This window comes from Macrotis lagotis, chromosome 4 (genome assembly GCF_037893015.1).
Source record: "Macrotis lagotis isolate mMagLag1 chromosome 4, bilby.v1.9.chrom.fasta, whole genome shotgun sequence".
NCBI lineage: Eukaryota > Metazoa > Chordata > Mammalia > Peramelemorphia > Peramelidae > Macrotis > Macrotis lagotis.
This window is the reverse complement of record NC_133661.1, coordinates 205,899,075-205,921,747: the sequence shown is the minus strand read 5'-3', so window position 1 is coordinate 205,921,747 and position 22,673 is coordinate 205,899,075. Positions and strand designations below refer to the sequence as shown.

Genomic DNA, 22,673 nt, shown 5'->3' with positions numbered 1-22,673 from the left:
ATCTGGGGGTTTGGGTAACCCTGGACAGATCATAAAAATAACAAAGATTTGATCCTAAAGAGAAATGTTTGGGAGGATGGTGGTGTCCTTGATAGTAATAGGAAAGTTTGGAAGAAATGAGGGTTTGAGGGAAAAAGATGATTGTTGTTTCAGGCAAATAAGGGGAGTGTCAAAACCAAGTAAGCATGTGGAGATTATTTTCCTAGAATCATCAAGATTTTTAATCTTTCCTTGTCTATTTCACCAAGAGAAAAGCAGCTGATAAAACCTGTTTTTCCCCTAGGATTATTTCTCAATACCACTTTCTATCATACTGGCCTGGCATTAGGATACTTGAATTTATTCAATAATGAAAATGTGGGGAAAAGGGGTTTGTGAGAGGGATGCAGTTCTCTAAACTATAAGCCCTAGTATCAGATAAATTATAAAGACATGATGAAAAAAGGATATACTTCTTCCCCACATTTTTCCCTGAAATAGATGCTATTAGGGCTCTCATTGTCAAAATTTTCATTTAAAACAGAATTCAATGCATTAGAAAAGTTCATGTGCTAATAGTGATTTCCTTGTGATTATAGAAATATTAAAAAGTAATGTGATACTGCTATCTTCTCAAAGTACCAAAATATTATTGAGAAGCACTTATCAGTTATTCTTCAATCTTACTCTAACATTCATGATACCATAATTAAAATCTAGAACAAAAATTCCATTTTTAATCCCTGATTAAATATAGACAGAATTCTTTTGAAATAAGCATAATTTCCAGATGGCAAAATGTTTCAATATTCAATTTTGTTCTATGCATTTTGTGGTTTAAATAGAAATTACTTGTATGTGGTTATCTGAGGTATAGGAAAAAGAAAAATGGCCTGGTCCTTGGTAGAACAGTAATCAATAGAAAGTTGTCAAACAGACTTAAATTGATATAGAGGAAGATAATTATCCAGCATGAGAATTAAATATTACTAACTTCAATCTGTGATGATTTTCTATTTATGATTATAATCTCTTAGTCAAGGACCAAAATGTTTACACCATTACATTCTAAAGATAGGAAAGCTTCCCTAACTTTAATCAAATCTTTCAAGGTATGTTGGTACCTTCCTGGATCCCCTCAGCAACATAGCCAGGCAACTGTGATATCTATGCTAGGCATATCTAGAATGATAGAATGAAAAGGCCTGGGAGTTAGGGGACATGAGTTCTAGTTCTGGCTTTTATAGTAATTAACTATATAACCCTGGCCAACACTTTGGCCTCAGTTCCTCCTCTATAAAATGACAGAAATGGACTCAGGGCTATCCAACCTTACTTTTAAAAGTTTTTTATTGAAACAATAGGAAATATATTTTGATTTGTCATTTTAGAGTGAGTACTATGGTAGTTCAGCTTCATTTACTAAAGCATTTAGTAAACCCACAGGGGACTACATAAAATCACACTGCAGGCCATATTTGGACCGCCTTGGACTAGATGATCTCAATGGTCTCTTCTAGTTTAATGACTTAGAGACATGACACCAGTTAGATTCATTCAATGCACTGCTAGTGAGCATTAAAGCTTTCAATAAATTTGTTAGTAAAAATTTAAAAGCATATCTACAGAGTTCTCATATTTTTTATTGCTATCACTTAACATCACCTTTAAATCTGAATATCTATTCCTTCTCCTACTAGTTGAACCAGCTATAAGAAAAATAAAAAAAAAACCAGCACAGCAAAAACAATGACACAAATCAAGATTATATCCCTATCTATCTATATCTATATATCTATACAGACAGACACATGTATATAAAATATTCCACTCCAGCACTGTAAAAAGAAAGGAGGGAGGCACATTTTTTCAACTCTTCTCTAGGCCAAGCTTGGTCATGATTACACAGCATTAAGTTTAATTTTTTTTACATATTAATTCCAAAATAGTGACAATATTCAATTTTTAGCCAAAGAAAAGTGACTCATTATCCTGTTAGCTGAAAATTTACTATGCCATAATACTTTATGCCAAATTAAATTCTCATGACAAGTTATGTTCATGTTTTTAAAGCTTTAGCATCACTGAATTGACTATCCATTATTAAGCTAAAAGAAACATTTTGACTGATAAGGGTAAATATAAGACATTTCACTAACAACTGTAACACAAAAAACCCTGTAATTTTATAATTTGTTTGCTTAATGCTACAAATTAGGGCAGAATAATCTGTTTTAGATCTATTATCTGACCTAAAAGGATCTAAGTTTTCCAATGAGAAAATGTTCTCAATTAATGCTGAGGGGAAAAAACAATTAAAAAAAGATAAGCAATATTAAACAATGCTTAATTTAGCAAAACATTTGATAGGAAATAGATCAAAGGATAATTCAATTTAACACTTTCTTTTCAATTTATTTTTTAGAGTAGAAAAGATGTTGATTTCTTTTTGAACATGATATGCCAAGTATCCTGAGCTTCCAGGAGTGAAGTCATGCAGCTCCCCAAGGAATTTCTTCATTGTATCAATAGAGACATAACCTACAGAGGGAAAACTGAATTTGAAGTATCATATTTCTTTTTATTTTTCAATCTTTTTGATTCTTTGAGCTAGGATTAATGAAAAGTTGCACAGAAAAGAAAGTAAGATTCTAAGTATAGCAGTGAAATTGCTCAGATGGGGAAATAGGTTAATGAAGGAGAGAGAAGGCAAACAACTACATATAAACCAGATATATACAGGATAAACTGGTAATTCTCCACAGGGGAAGGCTCTAGCCTTAAGGGGGACCAGTAAAAGCTTCTTATAGCAGGTTAAATTTTGAGGAAGACAGGAGATAGAGATTAGAAGAGTAGCACAAGGAATGGCTAGAGAAAATGCCCAGAATAAGGAGATGGCATGTCTTGTTTGATGAATGGCTGGCTGAGGATATGATGGGGTGATGATCCAAGAAAATTGAACAAATGGGAAAGAAGAAAGGAAATAAGCATTTTTGAAGAGCCTAGATGTGCTGACACGCTATTAATCACTGTTCTAAATCTTACCTCATTTAACCCTCACAATAATTCTTGGAGGTCAGCATTATCATTACCTCCATTTTACTGTTGAGGACACAGAAGCCAACCAAGGTGAAGTGACCTGCCCATGGTCATACAGATAGTCAGTATTGACTGAGGCCACATTTAAACTCAGGTCTTCTTGATTCCAGACCCAGTGCTCTATCCATTTCAGTACCCAGGTGGAAGGGGCTAGATTTTAAAAGTCAAAAAGAGGACTTTACAATTGTTCTGGAGATAATTGGGAGACCCTGGAATTTCATGAATAGCGGGAGCAGGGGGTCATTCAATTTATATAACAAGAACACTAAAAAGAAAAAGGAAGTCTGTAAAACTTGAGAACTGATCAATGCAACAATCACAGGGGACTGATGATGAAACAAGCTACTCACCTCCCAACAGATGGGAGATGGCTTCTAGATGCAGAATGAGACAACATTTTTGCTCATGGTAAATGTGTGGAATTGCTTGCTTATTATGTTTATTTGTTATAAAGATTGTTTTTACCCTGCTAACTATGATCCTAGTTCTCTTCTGCCCTTTGCAGTTAAATTTCTCAAAAAAGTTGCTGCCTCCATTCTCTCTCCTCTCTTTCTCCTAACTCCTTACAATTCAGCTTCTGACTTTATCATTTAGCTGTGCTCTCCAAAGTTACTAATGATCTCTTAGTTGTCAAATTCAATGGCCTTTTTCACATCCTCAATTCTCCCTGACCTCTCAGCAACCTTTGACACCGTTGATGACTCCTCCTTGATACGCTTTCTGGTTTTTTTGGGACACCACTCTCTCCTGGTTCTTCTATTTATTGACCACTCCTTCTGTCTCCTTTACTAGATCTTCTTCCAGATCATGCCTACCCTAATCACAAGTGTCCCTCAGGGCTATGTCCTGGATCCTGTTCTCTTTTCCCTCTAAACTACTTCACTCAGTGATCTCATCTTTATGCTGATTACCATCTTTATGCTGATAATTCTCAAAATCTACCTATCCTCCCCAATCTCTCTCCTGACCTCTCATCTTGCATCTCCAATTCCCTTTCAAACATCTCAAACTCCAAAAGACATTAAACTCATTATGTCCAAAACATAATTCATTATCTTTCCCCTTTAACTCTTTCCTCCCCATCTTGCCTATTATTACACCATCTTCCCAATCTCTCATTCTCAAAAGTTGGATCCTTACTGGATTCCTCACTATATCTCACCTCTCATATCCAAGGCCTTACAGTTTCATCTTTGCAACATCTCTTTAATACACCCCATTCTAGGGGCAGCTAGGTAGCACAGTGGATAGAGCACTTTCCCTGGAGGACCTGAGTTCAAATCCACTTAATAATTACCCAGCTGTGTTTCCTTGGGCAAGTCACTTAACCCCATTGCCTTGCAAAAAACCCCAAAATAATACAACCCTTTCTCATCCCTGCCACTGCCACCCCTCTAATATAGGACCTCATTATCTCACACTTGGATTACTGCAATAGACTTCCAGGGTTGGGGTGGGGGTCCTACCTACTTGTAGTCTCTTCTCAGACCAATCATTCCCCCACTGGGCTACTAAAGTGGTTTTCCTAAAATGCAGGTCTGATTAAGTCACACCCCTACTTAACAAACTCCAGTGGCTCCCTGTCGCCTCCAGAATCAAATACAAAATTCTTTGCACCTTTCCAGTTTTCTTAGACCTTGCTCCCCAGCATGAACTCTTTGATCCAGTGATGCTGGCCTCCTGGCTGAACAAGACCTTCCATCTTTCAGTTCTGGGCATTCTCTCTGGCTCTCCCTCCTGGCTCTGACTATTGAGTAGCAAGGAGGCACAGTGGATAGAACACTGGACTTGTCATCAGGAGATTAGGAGTTTGAGTCCAGCCTCAGACACATGGCAACTAGCTCTGTGAGCTTGGGCAAGTCATTAACCCTGATTGCCTTTCACCCAGGGTCATCTCCAGTCGTCCTGATTCATATCTGGCCACTGGATCCAGATGACTCTGGATGAAAAAATGAGGCTGGTTACTTATAACAGCCTCCCCCTCACTAAAATCCAATTCATGTGCTTGTCATGGTATTACCTCCCTGATGTCACGGTCTTCTTCAAGAATGAAGGACAAACATTACTGAGCTCCTTAGCTTGGAAGACTTCCCTAACCCTCTTAATTTCAGTGTCTTCTCTCTGTCATTGATTTCCAAGTTATCCTTTCTATAAGCTTACTTTGCATAGATCTGTTAGCATGTCTTCTCCCCATTTGAATGTAAGCTCCTTGAGGACAGGGACTTTCTTCTGTCTCTTTTGTATCTCCAGTCCTTAGCACAGGTGCCTCTCTGGCACACAGTAGGTGCTTGATGTTTACTGAACTGAAAATTGAGGTGAATTATTTGAGGATGGGAGGTGAGGAGTGGAGTCAGTGACAGTGGTCACCAAAAAAGGAAGAAGGTTGTTGAAGTATATTTAGAAAAAATTCACAGAAGAGATGGAAGTCCAGAGAAAACAAAACAAGCAAAACAGTTTTGAAAGTTAACTGATCAATCACTTCAGGTGTTGATGCTTTTGAGCAGGCTGGCTGTTACTAAGATTCTCACATAAGTGTATTCATATATTTAGAGAAAATACTTTTTCCATTCTCTGGTCTAGTAAAACAAGCCTGCTTATTTCCTCTACAGGTGACTGTCCCCCCCATGCTGCTCTACAATGAACTCTCTCCTCACTTTTACCTCTTAGAATCTTGGCTCCCTTTCTGGCTCTGCTCAAGTGAAGTCACCTTCTGGGGCGGCTAGGTGGCATAATGGATAAAGCACCAGCCCTGGAGTCAGGAGTACCTGGGTTCAAATCCAGTCTCAAACACTTAATAATTACCTAGCTGTGTGGCCTTGAGCAAGCCACTTAACCCCATTTGCCTTGCAAAAAACCTTAAAAAAAAAAGTCACCTTCTACAGGAGAGAGCCAGCCCCCACCTCATCTTGATCCTTTGTCTTTACCTCCCATATATTTTGGATTTCCTTGATATGTAGGGGTCATTTTCCCCAAAAAGAATGTGAGTGCCTTTAGGATAGGGAATAATGCTCTTTTTTTTGTCATTGAATCCCTAATACATTGTTGGCATGAGTAAATGTTTGTTCTTTGATTGATTGATCAAATCAATATTGCTACTGAGGATATTAAAAGTTACTAACAAATTGCTCATCCCAAAAAGTGTTGTTTTTTTTTTAAATAAAAAGTTGAATGCAGAAATACAAGTTTGGGGGCTGTAGTGAAGAATTATATGGAATTTGAATTAATGCATAAAAACTTCAGATGCATTAATACCAACAATGGCTAGAAATGAATGAGTCATTTGAAAATATAGTCTCATTTGATCCTTATAATAATTCTGGAATGTTGGTGCTATTATTATCTTTATTTTACAGATGAGGAAACTGAGTCACAAAAAGGTTGTGGTTTGCCAAGGGTCACACTATTAGTAAGTATTTGAGGCTGAATTTCTCAGGTATTCCTGACTCCAAATTCAACATTCTCTTCACTCATTCACATAGATACCCCAACATAATTTACTGACCCCTGGGCTGAAGAAAATAATTCCATTTATGCCAACCATTTTCTAGAATTATGTTTGACATTATTTTTGGTGGCAGAGGTGATAATGTGGGGTGGGGCCAGGGAGGGGTTAATAGTTCAGTTCTTCTCTTCATCCAGCAATGAAGAATGAGGTAGTACCATGATGTCATGTCTAAATCTTACTTCATGTCTTAATTGAATCATCAGTCTTTCATTGACCTTTCTTTTTTTTAAGGTTTTTGCAAAGCAATGGGGTTAAGTGACTTGCCCAAGGCCACACAGCTAGGAAATCATTAAGTGTTTGAGGCTGGATTTGAACTCTGGTATTCCTGACTCCAGAGCCGGCGCCCTATCCACCGAGCCACCTAACCACCCCTCATTGATCTTTCTTTAGATATAATTTATCACCTCAAGATTCTTTTAAGCCTACAAATTTCTCCTGACATCATTTTTTTTATTTTTTAATAAATGCAGCAACATGGAGTGCTAACTGCTGTGTGCAGAAACAAGAGAATAATTTACATGACAATTACAATGATGAAATATAAAAAAAATTCTGAAAAATTATAGAATTCTGATCTTTACAGTGACTCTGATCTTTACAGTGACCAATTATAATTTCAGAAGACTGAAGATGAAGCAAAGCATCCACTTTTTGGTAGAAAGGACACCAAGTAAAGGTACAGACTGAGATATACATTTTCAGATATGGTCAATAAGTTGACCTGCTTTGTTTGACTATACTATTGTAATACGAATTGGCTTCTGTTTGGTGAAGGAAGGGGCAATTTGGTGGGTAGTAAAAAAGATATACAAAAGGTAAAGAAAATAGCATCACCAAACTATTTTAAAAGTGCATAGAAGAAAAAAGTTCAGAAGGTAATATAAATCAATTTTGTCACTATGTTAAATTCAATAAGTTTTCAAAAACTATATTAACACTGAATTTGTTTAATATAGTTTTTGAATCTTTTCAATCTTCTTTTTTATTCTTTGTATACTGAAATATTTGGTTAAGTTTGAAATAAAAAGATTTAAATCTGAAAAAAAAATTAGCACACACACTTAACCTTATCCACTCACTAGTTTCCTTTCTCAGTAGTATGATCCCATTAGCTACTATTTGAAGTTGGCTTTGGGAGCTGCTGGCTTCCACTTCTCCAACAATTTGGGTTTCTTGAGAGGTAACATGGAGTAGTGAATTACAGAGCTAGAATAAAGAAGACCTGAGTTCAAGTCTTCTCTCTGACATATGGTGCTCAGGCAATTTTCCAAGACTATAAGTTGCAAAATAGTTGCAACCTACATAGATAGATAGATAGATAGATAGATAGAGGGAATTGTATTTCTTCACTAGAAGTTTCCTGCACCAAAGAAATTACATATCTGGACAAAAAAACAATTATTACTACCTATTATTAGTCAACTAATACTATTTTTTTTTTAGGTTTTTGCAAGGCAGATGGAGGTAAGTGGCTTGTCCAAGGCCACACAGCTACATGTCAGAGGCCAGATTTGAACTCAGGTACTCCTGACTCCAGGGCCAGTGCACTATCCACTGCGCCACCTAGCTGCCCCAACTAATACTATTAATTATCAACTAAGCATAACATCTGAGTTTAAATTATACTCCCTTGACCTCCAATTCTATTTGTCAAACTACTGAAGGATTATATTTTCATCCTACAACTTAATCACTTATGTCTTCTCTATAAAAATATGATTAAACTTTCTTCTTTTTTACCTGTTACCATGTTATTCACTGGATAATTCTGAAGAGGGTAATATAGTTGTTTTTCTGTAACTGGAGTCCTTGAGAGATGCTTTTCTGTGCTGCAAAATGAAATATACAGGGCAAAGTCCCATATGTTACAATCTATATTTCTTTTTCTGGATTCTAGTTCAAATTAAAAAAAAAACTAGAACACTTTAAATTTAGCATATAGTTTCAGTGGGCTCATTATTCTGAACTTGGGTCTCACGGAATGAAAGTATTAAAAAGTGTCTTACTTTCATTTGTATTAAGCTTCTGTGCTCCTTAATTATCATGCTTACAAAGGTAAAAATTAAAGGGAGTACATCTTTGGTTCATTTGAGCCACTAGCACCATACTTTTTTGTTTGTTTGTTTGGGGTTTTTTTTTAAAGACAACAGATTAAGTGACTTGCCCAAGGTCACACACTAGGTAATTATTAAGTGTCTGAGGTCAGAGTTAAATTCAGGTCCTCCTGACTCCAGAGCTGGTGCACTATCTACTGCACCACCTAGCTGCCTTGAAACAACTTAGTTCCATGCAATTATACACAAAGTATTAAGGGCAACTATTCCAAAAAGGAGGCAGGGACAGGAGATATTTTAAAAATTGTTGTATATCGTATTTAATAAAAAGATAAATATATATATATATATATCTTATTATTCAGCATTCTATTAATGAGAACTTTATTAAGTAGTATTTCCATACATCATTATCTTAGTGACAATATCTCTGGTAATCTCAATATTTGGAATAAGATTTTGAGTACTTTATGAACTATTAAACAAATTTAAATTAGGCTGAGTATGGTTTTGGCCCTGTATATGTAGCTGAATTCTAATACTTTCAAAAGCTAAATGAGCTACAAATGCTCATTCTTTATTAACAAGAACACATTTTCTACTTTTCCAGATAAAATAATTTATTCTATTTAGAACAAGAAAGTCCTTCCTTTAGTGGGTTTCTCTTTACTGGAGTTTTTGAAAACCAACTCAAGATTCTATGAATCTGCCCACCATAACACAAAAAGTAAAAAATTTAATTAAAAAGCCACTCTTTCCATGATGAAAAATGCTATTCACTTTTAGACAGAGAATTAATGAACTCTGAATACAGACTGAAGCAGTTTTCTTGTTTGTGTGTGGGGGTTTGCAACACAGCTAATATGAAAATATTCTTCATGATTTCACATTAGTAATTGACTTATCCTATTGCTGGTGAGGGAAGAGCAGGAAGAAGGAAGAGAATTTGGAACCCTAATTTTTTAAAGTAAAATGTTAACATCTTTCCATGAAATTGGAAAGTATTATTGAAATGAAAAACATATTAGAATTTAAAAAAGAACAAATAGGTTAAAATTCTTGAATGTATTAAGAAATATTAAATGTCTAAAAATAAGATTCATTTAAACTCCTCTAGGAATTAATAACATTACTCATAGAAAATGGGAACCTTAGATAGTTATGTTTCCCAATAACTAAAACCAAAGATCTGTAAAATTATGTTAAGAATTTGTTCTAAAAACTAATTTTAGCTAATTCAGGCAAAATAAATTACCCTTCTGCCACAATAATAAAAGTTAGAATTACCTCTTCACAATTCCTTTCCTCCTCTTTAGCTCTTAAGATCTTAGGCTTTGGGGAAAACTAGATTCTGTCTGTGTTACCACACAGCCCTCTGGTGGTCTCATATGGAATAGCTCTTTGTAGAGTCCAGAAAAACCTTGTAAAGAGTCAAGAACTGAGGATAGAATCTCTGCTCCATTTCTTATATGGGTTACTGTTCTTTTATCTAATCATTTTTCTTAAAGTCCTAAAAATTATATTTATTTCTCTTCTTAATATTTTTTTCCTACTCCTTCCTTTTCCTCCTATCAGAACTATCCCAGTCTTTCTCCAATTGGCTTCTTCCAATACCAAGTGCTCTCTTTAAAGTTAGTCAAAAGGGAAATTTGTCTTAATGATCTCAATAAGCAAAAAGAACAGTTGTTTGGGGAGAATTAGCTAGGTGGCATAGTGAATAGAGCATGGGCCCTGGAGTCAGGAGGACTTGAGTCTGACCTCAGACACTTAATAATCACTTAGCTGTATGACCTTGGGCAAGTCACTTAACCCCACTGCCTCATCAAAAAAAAAAGAATAATGAGTCATAACTGTGCTATGAGTAAGATGGTATTTTGGTAGTACCTATATTTCAAAATTTGTCAGCTCCATTTGAAGACAAAAACAAATAGTTTTTTCCTAATTCTTTTACCATTATTTACTAATTCCATGCTATAAACTTGTACTCTAATGAAACCTTTCATCTTCTTAATAAAGAATACTTGTTAAGTAAATGAGTCAATGAAGGAATATAGAAAATTATGAAATTGGTAACAAATTAAATTTTACAGTAGTATTATTGATCTTTCAGTAATTCATCTAGACATTGAAGAAATAAAATATTCTAATTTTTCTTCCTCCATTCACCATTCTACTCTATATAAATTCAAGGATTAAAAATAGAATCACAATACCTTCCAGATAGATCTTTTTCAGATTGTGTCAATAATTCAGTATTTTCCCTCAGTTTCTGGACTTTGCTTGGCTTTACTTCACCATGCTGTGATTAAGCAAAAAATATATATATAAAAAGACAGTTCACAAAATGACTTAAACTACTACAATTTCTTAAACCAAAGAAACAAAATTTTTTTAACACTCCTGATCCTTCTGGCAGGCTGATAAATTCCATGAAAATTTCAAACCAGAGAAGTAAATCAAACAGAAATATGAGAAATGAAAATTTTAAACTTTTTTAAAGTTTCAAATGGAGCATTTACCTTTAAAGTAACTGAATATGGACTAAGCTTCATTCAAAAGATGGATACTACAACTATTTCTATTATGGTATTTTCACATAAAGTTGCTGTCACCAACTTAATATCCAATTGTTCCTATTAAAATATTTTCATGTAATAGCCCCTTGGAAAGAGGATTATTATCTGTTAAATAAACTATTATTTTTGAAACAGTATGTATAATCATAGCTTTTCAGTGTTGAAAAGTAGCTCAGAAGTCAACCAGTTCAAACCTTACTGATTCGAAATCCCTTCAGTAATATTACCAACCAATGGTCATCCAGCATCTGCTTGAAGATTTCTAGTTATGGGGTACTTTCTACATCCTGAAGCAACACACTGCACTTAAAAATTTTTTTTTAACACATTGCACTTTTGAAGTGTTTAAATCATTCTTCCCATGCATCAAGCCTAAATCTACTTCTCTTTAGGCCAGTGTCTAGTTCTACCTTTTGGGGAAAAGCAAAACAAATCTGATTAGACAATCTTCAAATACCTTAAGGTTCCTCAGCAACAGCCAAGTGCCTCAAATGACATGGTTTTGATCCCTTCACCATCCGGAGGAACTTAATTTTTCTTTCCTAAAATGTGTCTTCCTCTCACCTCTTTGTAGAAGTGAAGATATTAGGGGTATGGAACATTGCAAATACCAGTCAGACTTTTTCAATACGTAAGTTAGTTTCTCTATTTTCCCTACTTTTTATTTTGTTATAAATTTTTGTCTGGAAGTGAAAGAGGGAATGGTACATGAGGAAATGTAGTTAATAAAAAACTGAAAGATATCAATAAATATTTATTTTAAATAAAAGAAATAGAAATCAACATGATGCCTAGAACTGAACATCACCCTCCAGATGTGGTCTGATCAGAGTGCAGTGGGGAAATCACCTCCCTTGTCTTGGATCCTATTTTTCTTTTAATGAAGCCTAAAATAGAATTAATTTTTTTTGGTTGCCATGTTATATTGTTGACTCATGTGGAGTTTGGTGTCTACTAAAACTGTCATATCTTTTATACAAAGATAATTGTTTAGCAATATCTCTAATCCTGCACCCTACCAATTCCTGAACTTGTACAATTGATTTTTTTGAACCCTTATGGATTTTTGCATTTGAATCTTAAATTCTACCATGTCAGATTCAGTCTACTCTTTCTAAACTATTAACATATTTTTAGATCTTCTTTCAGTTCTTTATTGTGTTATCCACAAATGTGAAAAGTTTGTCCATTTATGCCATCATTCAAATCACTGATTATGGTCATTCAACATAGTCCACTTATTTTCTAATTATTATCAGACTTGTAGCTCTGGCTTTGTTATTTGTCATGTCACCTTGGACAAATACCTTTAAGGACTTCAGTTTCCTTTTGTATAAAATTAATGAATGAGACAACATGATCACTAAGATGCTTTTCTGCTCAATACTTCTATACACAATAATCTGTATCAAAGCTGTTCAACCCTATTTTTAAAATTTTTTTTATCAAAACAATAGACAATATATTTTGATTTGCTGTTTTAGTTGAGAGCTCTGTGGCAGTTGGGCTTTGTTTACTAAAGCATTTAGTAAACCCACAGAGGCTGCATAAAATCACACTGTGGACCTACAGGCCACATTTTGGACAGCCCTAATCTATATACAATAATACAATAGCCAATGGTAAAACAACTACATGTTCCAGTAAATAATCAAACTTCCATTACTAATTAAAGCTTGACATTTCAGAACAGTTTGATGGACTCTCTCCTTCACTGATATAAAATCATGAGGGCAATTTAGATTTAGTCAGGAATAATTACCAAACTCATCATTTTTGATATATTGAAATATCCTACATGTACTAAAATATTTAAAGCAGTACTTTTTGTAGCAGCAAATAATTGGAAATAAAGCAGTTGTCCATTAATTGAAGAAAGGCTAAAAACACTGTGGTATATGAATGTGATGTGATATTTTTGTCGCCTAAGAAATCACAACTAAGAGGGAATTCAAAGAAACATGAGATTTGTGAGAAGTGATGCAGAGCAAAGAAAACAAAATCAGGAAAACCATATACATAATGACTACAATAATGTGTGTGTGTGTGTGTGTGTGTGTGTGTGTGTATACATATCAAGATTTAGGAGACATAAAGAATCAAGTTAAATATAATGATTAATTCCGACTCTAAAAGACAAATAATATAACATTCTTTCCTCTTAAGATAGAAAAGTGGTAGACTACAGGCATGCAATGCTACATACACAGTTGCTTCATAGTATCACAAACTCTCAAGAGTTTGAATAAGTGTATGAGAATGCCCTCTACAACACTCCAGATGTGATAACTCAGTCTTTATTAAAAACCTCCAATGAGGGGAAAGCAAGCCCCTGTTACCTCTGCAGGCAATCCACTCCACTCTATTTGTTGGAAGCTGTTTCCATCTATCAAACCTAAGCTTACCTCTTTGAACATTCTACCCATCACTTCTACTTTCTCCCTCTGGGATCAAGCAGAACAAGTCTAGGCTGTCTTCCACATAACAACATTACAAATACTTTTGACTTTTTTTCCAGCTTAAACGTCTCCCATCTTTTCTTCATATGGCATGATCTTGAGGCTTGATCACTATTCCTTACCAGTCTCCTCTAGATGAACTGCAATTTACCAAGTTTAATCTATACTAAAAAGCAGTACTGGCAATTAAACATGTAATCTAAATATAATCTGCCCAGGGCTGTGTACACATAACAGGGCTGTTGTCTCCCTAGTCCTAGATGAAGGCCCAAGCTTGTTTGGCTATTATCTCACAGTACTGACTCATATTGAGAATTTTCAAACCTTTTTCAGATGAATCACAGTCTAGCCAAGTCATCTCCATCTTATGAAGCTGGTTTTTTTGAACACACACATAAAACTTCATATTTACCCTCATTAAAATTCGAGACACCTTATTTTGGGGGAGGTCTGCTTTTTAAATTACTCAATGCAGGGTATAATGGGAGAGACAAAGTAGTTTTAAAAAACAAAAAAGTATATTTATGATATGATGTTTCACATTAATCTCAATATAATTTACTGTTGTGCATTGGTGTTGCTGTGCAGACACTGCCAAAGAGGAATGATGAAAATATACTACATATCTTGCTTCTAAAAACTAAGATTGCTATGGATAGTACTGTTCCTGAGAATGGTTGGGGAGTACTTATTGGGGAAAAAAAGTGTTAAGAGCACAGATTTAAAGTGGACGTCAACTATAATTTTAAATCACTGCAATGCTAAAACCCATATGCTGTGTAATAATTTTTAAAAAGATTTAAGTCTGCCAAAATCTTTTTGTATCCTGAATCTCTTATGTGGTATGTTAGCTCTCCCACTCAGATTTGTTAATCTGCAAATCTGATAAGGCCATCTTCCGACATGCTATTCAAATCACTGGTAAGAATTTTAATCATTAAGAACCAGGCACAGATCCAAGGGCAGTCAATTTGAGGTCTCCTTTTAATCTGATATTGAATAATTAATGTTTACTCTTTGGGTTCAATCATTCAACACTCAGCTGTAATATCATCTAAAACATATCTCTCCATTTTTTCAAAACAACAGCATTAAAGACTTTCAAATATGCTGCTATAATCAAAGCAAACTATGTCTATAGAATCCTCTTGATCTACCAGTCTAATTCAAAAGGGAAGTAAAATTAGTTTGTTATATCTGGTTTTTAATGAATCCATGCTGGTTCTCTGTGATCATAACTTGGTTGTCTAGCTATTCACAATCATCCCTTTTATTAATAATTCCTAGAAATTTGCTTGTAATCAAAGGCAAGCTGTGCCAATTCATTTTGCTTAAAGGAGAGATCCATTGGGAATGGGTTGAATTAGCAAATGACTAAGATTGAAAAATATTTTAGTATCAGTAAAACATTAAAAAATTCTAATTAAATTTTTTTCTAAATGAAAAGGCAACCGTTTCAAAAATTAAATAATATTTCTTTTTAAAATATGTACAAATAAATTAAACCGTGTTGGCATTACCAAATGAAAAACAATGGGGGGAGTCAATAAAGATAAGTGCAAAAAATGTAAAATTATTCCAATAAAATTAAAATTGCTAAGTCAGTTGGAAGGTAGTAGAAACTTTAGCTAATTTTCACTTATGAGTTAGAGTTAAAAGGATTATATTAGCAGAACTCCTGGGATTATATAGGAATTCCTCACTTAATGAAATAAATTTAACATTCTAGAATCTCTTATTTATAATTTTATATTTACATAAATCTACATAACTATCACACAAAAAAGCTGATTATATAATAAGCACTTTTTTTTGTTTTTGCAAGGCAAATGGGGTTAAGTGGCTTGCCCAAGGCCACACAGCTAGGTAATTATTAAGTGTCTTGAGGACAGATTTGAGCTCAAGTACTCCTGACTCCAGGGCCAGTGCTCTATCTACTGCGCCACCTAGCCACCCCATAATAAGTGCTTTTAATCATTTAGCCCAATGATGGCAACAGCTCACATATTTTAATCATCATATTGTTTAATTTTGCTGATGATTATTTTTCTTTCTTTTTTTATTCTTTCTTATAAGGAATTGATCTATAGATATGGAAATGAAGATGAATACATTTGTAAATGAAAGCTATGTAAAAAAATCTAGGCAGTTAGATTCAGTTGGATATAGCTCTGGGTCTGATGTCAGGAAGTCCTGAGCTCAACTTTTTTTTTTCTTTTTTAGTTTTCGCAAGGCAATGGAGTTAAGTGGCTTGCCCAAAGCCACACAGCTAGGTAATTATTAAGTGTCTGAGGCCAAATTTGAACCCAGGTACTCCTGCCTTTGCAAGGAAATGGAGGTAAGTGGCTTGCCTGAGGCCACACAGCTAGGTGTCTGAGACAGGATTTGAACTCAGGTCCTCCTGACTCCAGGGCTGGTACTCTATCCACTGCACCACCTAGCCGCCCCCAAGATTAGTTTTTCATATAAGTAAATAAATCACATTACTCTTTTCCTAAAATGTGGAAAGATGCATATTTAAATCAAAGTAACATTCATTTACTCTTACCTTCTCTGTTACTGTATGATTGTTCTGCTCCCAAATAAAACTACCAATTTTTTCTCTTATTTCTGTAGTAAAGAAAAACAAATGCTCTTCAGGAAAAACATTTTAATTTCACATTAAAATGTCAAATATTTTGTCAATAATTTTGACATTAAAAATACAGTATTCTTAAGAACTTTGCCTAAAACTTCCAATTTATAGAATTTGCAAGGTAATTCTATTAAACACATTTGATTATGTAGGATATCAGAATTATAAATGTTTAAATTTCATAATGGGACTGTATGAAGATTTTGGACATAAGTTCTCAGATTACTTCTTATCATATGTTTCAGTAAAAAACATGGCTGTTATTTAATGTAATTGTGACTAAGAACAATGAATGACACAACAGAATTTTCTTATACATTTCTGAGGTAGTCCAATCAGATTTGGCCAGGTAGGTAAGTAGACAGGAAACATGTAGGCACAAATTGCCAGAGCAAATGAGTATTCCATAGACGGAACACCAAAAGAATTGTTTAAAACCTACATATGTATCCTTATCTACTCTATTCATGACAAGTGTATGGGTTTATTTGATCTAAATTTATTAAGGTTACCTACTGCTTCTTTTTAAAAAAATAATTACTAAGTAAAAAATAATACAATTCCTTGTGTTCAGGTGCTATTTATGGTCAGTTCTAGAAGAGCTGGTCAGTAGCTACTGGTTGGATGTCATATCACCATGACATAGCCAAGACAGGACAAAAAGGACCTAAGTGGTTATGTCACTGACCTGAGTGGTTGTGTACTGACATAAATTTTGTGTTTTTATAATAAAGTATAGTTAGTTAAGTTTTCTCTGAGCATTGGCCTCTTCAAATCATTATTCAATTGATACAATATTTTAAAGGCAGTATATACAATATATATATTAGAAGAGAAATTATTAAACCTTACCCAAAACCCTGAAAACAAGAATAAAAGCAAATAAAAATCACTCAGGGAGAAATCAAGAAATAATATAACAAAACAAGTTTTAAAAAAAGAGGAAAATGTGAGCTATAGCCGATAATAGTAAATGACCTGGAAAACAGATCAAGAAGAGTTCATTTAAGAATTGAGATTCCCTGAAAACTCAAGACTTACATGAACTGATGCAGAATAAAATAATCAGAACCAGGAGAATCCTGTACACAGTAACAGTAATATTGTATCATGATCAATTATGAATGACTTAGCTATTCTCAGCATTACAATGACTGAAGACAACTGCAAAAGACTTATGATGAGAAATGCTATCTACCTCCATCAAAAGAAGTGGTGAAGTCTGCATGCAAACTGGAGTCTATATTTTTAACTTTCTTTGTGATTTTAGGGGGTTCTGGTCTATATTTTCTTTTTGCAACATGGCTAATATGGAAATGTTTTACATGACTGCACATATATAATCTATATCAAATTGCTTGCCTTCTCAAGGAGGGGCAAGGAGAGAAGAAAAGAATATGGAACTCAAAAGTTTTTAAAAATTAATGTCAAAATTTTTTGGTTACATGTAATTGAGAAAAAAAATTAAATTAAAATTAAATGTAATTTAAAAATAAACAGATTATGAATGATTTGTGTATAAGAATTTTCTTGCAATAAGATAGAATAGATTTTTGTGTAGAAAGATCTGAAACTAAGGAAGAAACGGTGTAAAAGTAGGAGATGTAGAAAAGTTATGATTTAGAACACACTAATAGTTAAGGAACTGATTTTGGTTGAGTAATTGAGCTTGTTGGAATGTTTCAATCCCTTTAAACACTTTTTATTTTTCCTAACCTTTTTGCAAGCAGGCAGGTGGAAGGACATAGTGACCCAAAGGCACTGTGTTTTTCATAGCAGCATTGGCTATGGATGAGAGATAATAAGCATGAAATACTGTAGCATTATCTTCTATGTACTCAAGGCTTTGAAATATTCTAGGAGGAAAAAAAAGGAAAATTTTAACTTGCAAAATGAACATTAAAAAAACTCACATACCTTACTGAACTTGAGAATATATATGGTGAATAGAAGAAAAAGGTAGAAAGGATATCTCTAAAATGTAAAGAAGGTAAATTTTAGGGGAAGGGGGAAAGTAAGCTACTGTGTTTGCCCAGAGAATTTAATCAGCTCCATTAAACATGAGCCTATTCATACATTTAACGTGATTTTTTTTTCCCTCATGAATGAAAGAAAGGCTAGATGATCACTCTATGACTAAGCTTTGTAACTTAGATAACTTTCAGTTTTAAAGTCAGAGTTGATGGTAAATTTTTATATCTGTACAGGACCTCAACCCTCCTAAACCTATTCTCTATCTTCAATAGATATTTCATTCCATTAGACATGCTCTAGCTTCCCTTTTCCCCCCTTCCTTCTAAATATTAATCTGTTAGATAACCAAAAATTCAATTTTATATTGCCTTTTACCACTGAATCCCACACAGGGTCACAGAGTTAAAGCTAGAAGGGATAGCAGAACCTTAATTAGCCTGGATCCCTGATTCTGGGAGGTTAAGTGACTTAGCCAAAATCATCCATAAAAAGAGCATTAAAAAGGCTACAGGCTGTTATTTCTCATCCCTCTGCTTCTAGTTCAAAGTCCTTCATAACCTAGTCCCCTCCTCCCTTTAATCTTAAACCTTTCTTCCCTATTCACACTCTTCGATCCAGTGAGATTATCCTCCTGGCTATTCCATGAACAAGACATTCCAACATGTCACCCTATCCAGGGCTTTTTCTCTGCCTGTTCCCAATGGCTGGAATGTTGTCCCTCCTCTACTCTTGACTACTGACCTCCCTGGCTTCCTTTATGTCTCAACTAAAATCCCATCTTCTACAGGAAGTCTTTCCCAATCCCTCTTCATTCCAGTGTCTTCCCTCTCTTAATGATTTCCTATTTATCCTGTTTACAGCTTATTTGTACCATAATTTTCTTAGGCTAAAAATGAAATAACAAAAAGTTTTATAAATGAAACTTTATTCTATAGAATCTTACCAAGAACTCATGGGAGGATGATCTCATCAAAGAAATCAACACAGAGCTTAATGGATAAACAATATTTATAGAAATTTAACAAAGGATTGTAAAATTATGGTGGTCAACCAATCAGGTTACACATTTGTGCATAAAGGTGTCATTGATTACTTTATGATTGTCTAACCCAACCATAAGATCTGTTCTACGTCAGAACTGACAAAGATCCAATTAGCAACAGGACTACTGTCACTTCTTTTGATATTTTAGGTTGTTATGAGATGTGCTATAGACATATGAAACACTGGAATCTCTCCATTTCCAAAATGTAATGAGTGTAAGAATTTATTTGGATTTTTATCTAGATAACCAGAGCAGTTTCCTGCTTTCTCAGGAAAGTCTTTACTCTGATTGTTTACACAATTGTGAAAGCCAACTTTGCAGATGCAATTAGAGGGGAAACAGGTCTTTTCACAAAGAGACCACCTTCAAATTTATAACTAGAGAGACATAGACTTTGTGAAGGGCAGAAGCTAACATTCAGATTTATAAACCTCAGTAAGAGGCTGGTAAAACAATTTTTGATGAGAAATATAGGATTAAAGACATTAAACTTGGACATAAATACATATTTGTTTGATGACTTACCCTTCTGATTGTGAATCCTTGAGGGCAGGGGTTGTCTCTTGACTCTTTTTCTATCCCCCAAAGCTTAGCCCCTAGTAGGTGTTTAATAAAGGCTTATTGAGTCCTTCATTTGGGGAATGGCTTAGCAAACTGTGGTATATGTATGTCATGGAACACTATTGTTCTATTAGAAACCAGGAGGGATGGGAATTCAGGGAAGCCTGGAGGGATTTGCATGAACTGATGCTGAGTGAGATGAGCAGAACCAGAAAAACACTGTACACCCTAACAGCAACATGGGGGTGATGATCGACCTTGATGGACTCGCTCGTTCCATCGGTGCAACAATCAGGGACAATTTTTGGCTGTCTGCAATGGAGAATACCATCTGTATCCAGAGAAAGAACTGTGGAGTTTGAACAAAGTTCAAGGAATATTCCCTTTAATTTAGGGGGGAAAAAAAACAGATATCTTATTGTCTGATCTTGTTATCTCTTACACTTTTTGTTTCTTCCTTAAAGGATATGATTTCTCTCTCTCATCACACTCAATTTGGATCAATGTACAACATAGAAACAATGTAAAGACTGACAGATTGCTTTCTGCGGCGGGGGGGAGGGGGGGAGTAAGATTGGGGGAAATTATAAAACTCAAAATAAGTAAAATCTTTAATTAATTAAAAAATAAATAAATAAATGCTTATTGATCGATGAAAGGGCCCTGGAGAAACTCACAACTGTGCCAACTAGTTCCCCTAGTTCTCTAGTACATGAGGAAGCCTCCACTGCTTCATGCCCTTTGCTTCATTTTTTGTGACTCTGACTTAATTAACTCTACCATATCCCCCCCCCCCCAACAGCTGTTCCAAAGCTTCTGTTTTCAGGCCACCTCTACCACCTCATTATCTCTTCCACCCACTGAGACCCTCTCTCCTCCCCAATTCCACATCAAAATCACTGCCTCCTCACCCCACATCCCCACATTTACTGGCACTGGAGGATAGGATGGCCCTTCTCCTTGACCAGACCAACCCCTCTAATTGGGTGCTTCACCTCTCCCGTGGATGGCCACTACGTCCTGGATAACTTTCCTCCCTAGATGTTTGTGGTTCTCCTTTCTCAACTAGATTCTCCTAGTCTGGAGCATCATTCAGAGCTCCTGTCACTTCCTTCTAAGTCACTGCTTGGGGCGGCGAGGTGGCCCAGTGGATAGAGCTCTGGCCCTGGAGTCAGGAGGACCTGAGTTCAAGTTTGACCTCAGACACTTAACCATTACCCAGCTGTGTGGCCTTGGGCAAGCCACTTAACCCCACTGCCTTGCCAAAACCCAAAACAAAAGTCACTGCCTGATTCCCCCTTGGTTAGGTGAAGTCTTCCCCGCTTTCTTTCCCCCCTTAACTGTATGTTTATTTTCTTTATATATCCCGTATTATGTATGGGCGAACGTCTTGCAGCCTCCAGTTGGGTGTCAGCTCCATGAGGGCAGGGGCTCCCACTTTTGCATTAGGGTTCCCAGACTTTAACAGGAGTCCTGGAATATAGTAAACGCCTAATAAATAGCATATAGATGAATGAAATGCCAAATGTACCGCGGGGCCTCGGGCCTCAGTTTCCTAATGTGTGGGGTGAGGAGTCCCCCCAGGAGGCGGGGACTACTTGCCCCGGGGGGGCGGGGAATGATTCCGGAGCCACGTGACCAGCGTCGCCGCGCGAGGATACCTCATAGTGTCCGGGTGTGAGGCGTCGCAGCTGAACAGGAAGTCCGCCTCTCGGGCGTTGCAGATGACTCCGCCTTGGGCCACTGTAGGGGACGAGTCACCGTGTGAGGGGGGCGTGGGGGAGGTCCAAGGCCGCGGCGCTCTCTCTCGCCCGCCCCTCCCGGAGGCCCAGCCCCTGGCGAGCCCCCCGGGCCGCGCGCCTACCCCACAGCTGCCGCAGATCCGGGCTCACGCTTCGGCAGAACCAGGCTCGCTGCTCCCTGAACATGGCTCCCTCGCCGCCGGCCCACTTGCCCCGGGTCCTACGCGCCAGTCCCTGCGAGCTCGCTGATTGGTCTCCGCGAGTTCGCTGATTGGTCCCCGAGGGGCGATGGGCGGGAGAGACTTGGGCCTCCGCCACGTGGCGGCTGGACCCTAGTTTGGCTCACTTCTACCCGCAGGGACCTCGGGCTGCCCCGCCTTCGAGGGCGACGGATGGAGAACTGAGGCCTCCATCGAGATTATTATAGATTATATATTATTCCAAATATTATATATTATTCCAAATATACATTATATATTCCAAATATTATATATTATTCCAAATATTTATATTATATATTCCAAATATATATCATTCCAAATATTTATATTATATAATATTCCAAATTTACATATTCCAAATATTATATATTATTCAAAATATTTATATTATATATTATTCCAAATATATATTATATATTCCAAATATTATATATTATTCCAAATATATTCCAAATATTATATATTATTCCAAATATTTATATTATATATCATTCCAAATATATATTATATATTCCAAATATTATATATTATTCCAAATATTTATATTATATATTATTCCAAATAGATATTATATTATTCCAAATATATATATTATATATTATTCCAAATATATATATATATTATATATTATTCCAAATATATATATATATTATATATTATTCCAAATATCTATTCCAAATATATATTATTCCAAATATATATTATATTATTCCAAATATATATATTATATATTATTCCAAATATATATTATATATTATTCCAAATATATATCTATTCCAAATATTATATATTATTCCAAATATATATTCCAAATATTATTCCA

At 35.5% G+C, this 22,673-nt stretch overlaps 1 protein-coding gene across 1 annotated transcript; it reads right to left on the bottom strand.

Annotated features, from left to right (window-relative positions):
• Positions 1-1,370: 1,370 nt before the first annotated feature.
• TERB2 (telomere repeat binding bouquet formation protein 2) lies at positions 1,371-21,849 on the bottom strand. Its single transcript, XM_074232047.1, has 7 exons — positions 21,752-21,849; positions 21,549-21,630; positions 18,024-18,163; positions 16,221-16,282; positions 10,851-10,936; positions 8,324-8,412; positions 1,371-2,520 (listed from the first exon to the last, which is right to left on the bottom strand). The coding sequence occupies exons 1-7, from the start codon at positions 21,813-21,815 to the stop codon at positions 2,375-2,377; spliced, it is 669 nt and encodes a 222-aa protein (XP_074088148.1). The 5' UTR covers positions 21,816-21,849; the 3' UTR covers positions 1,371-2,374.
• Positions 21,850-22,673: the final 824 nt, after the last annotated feature.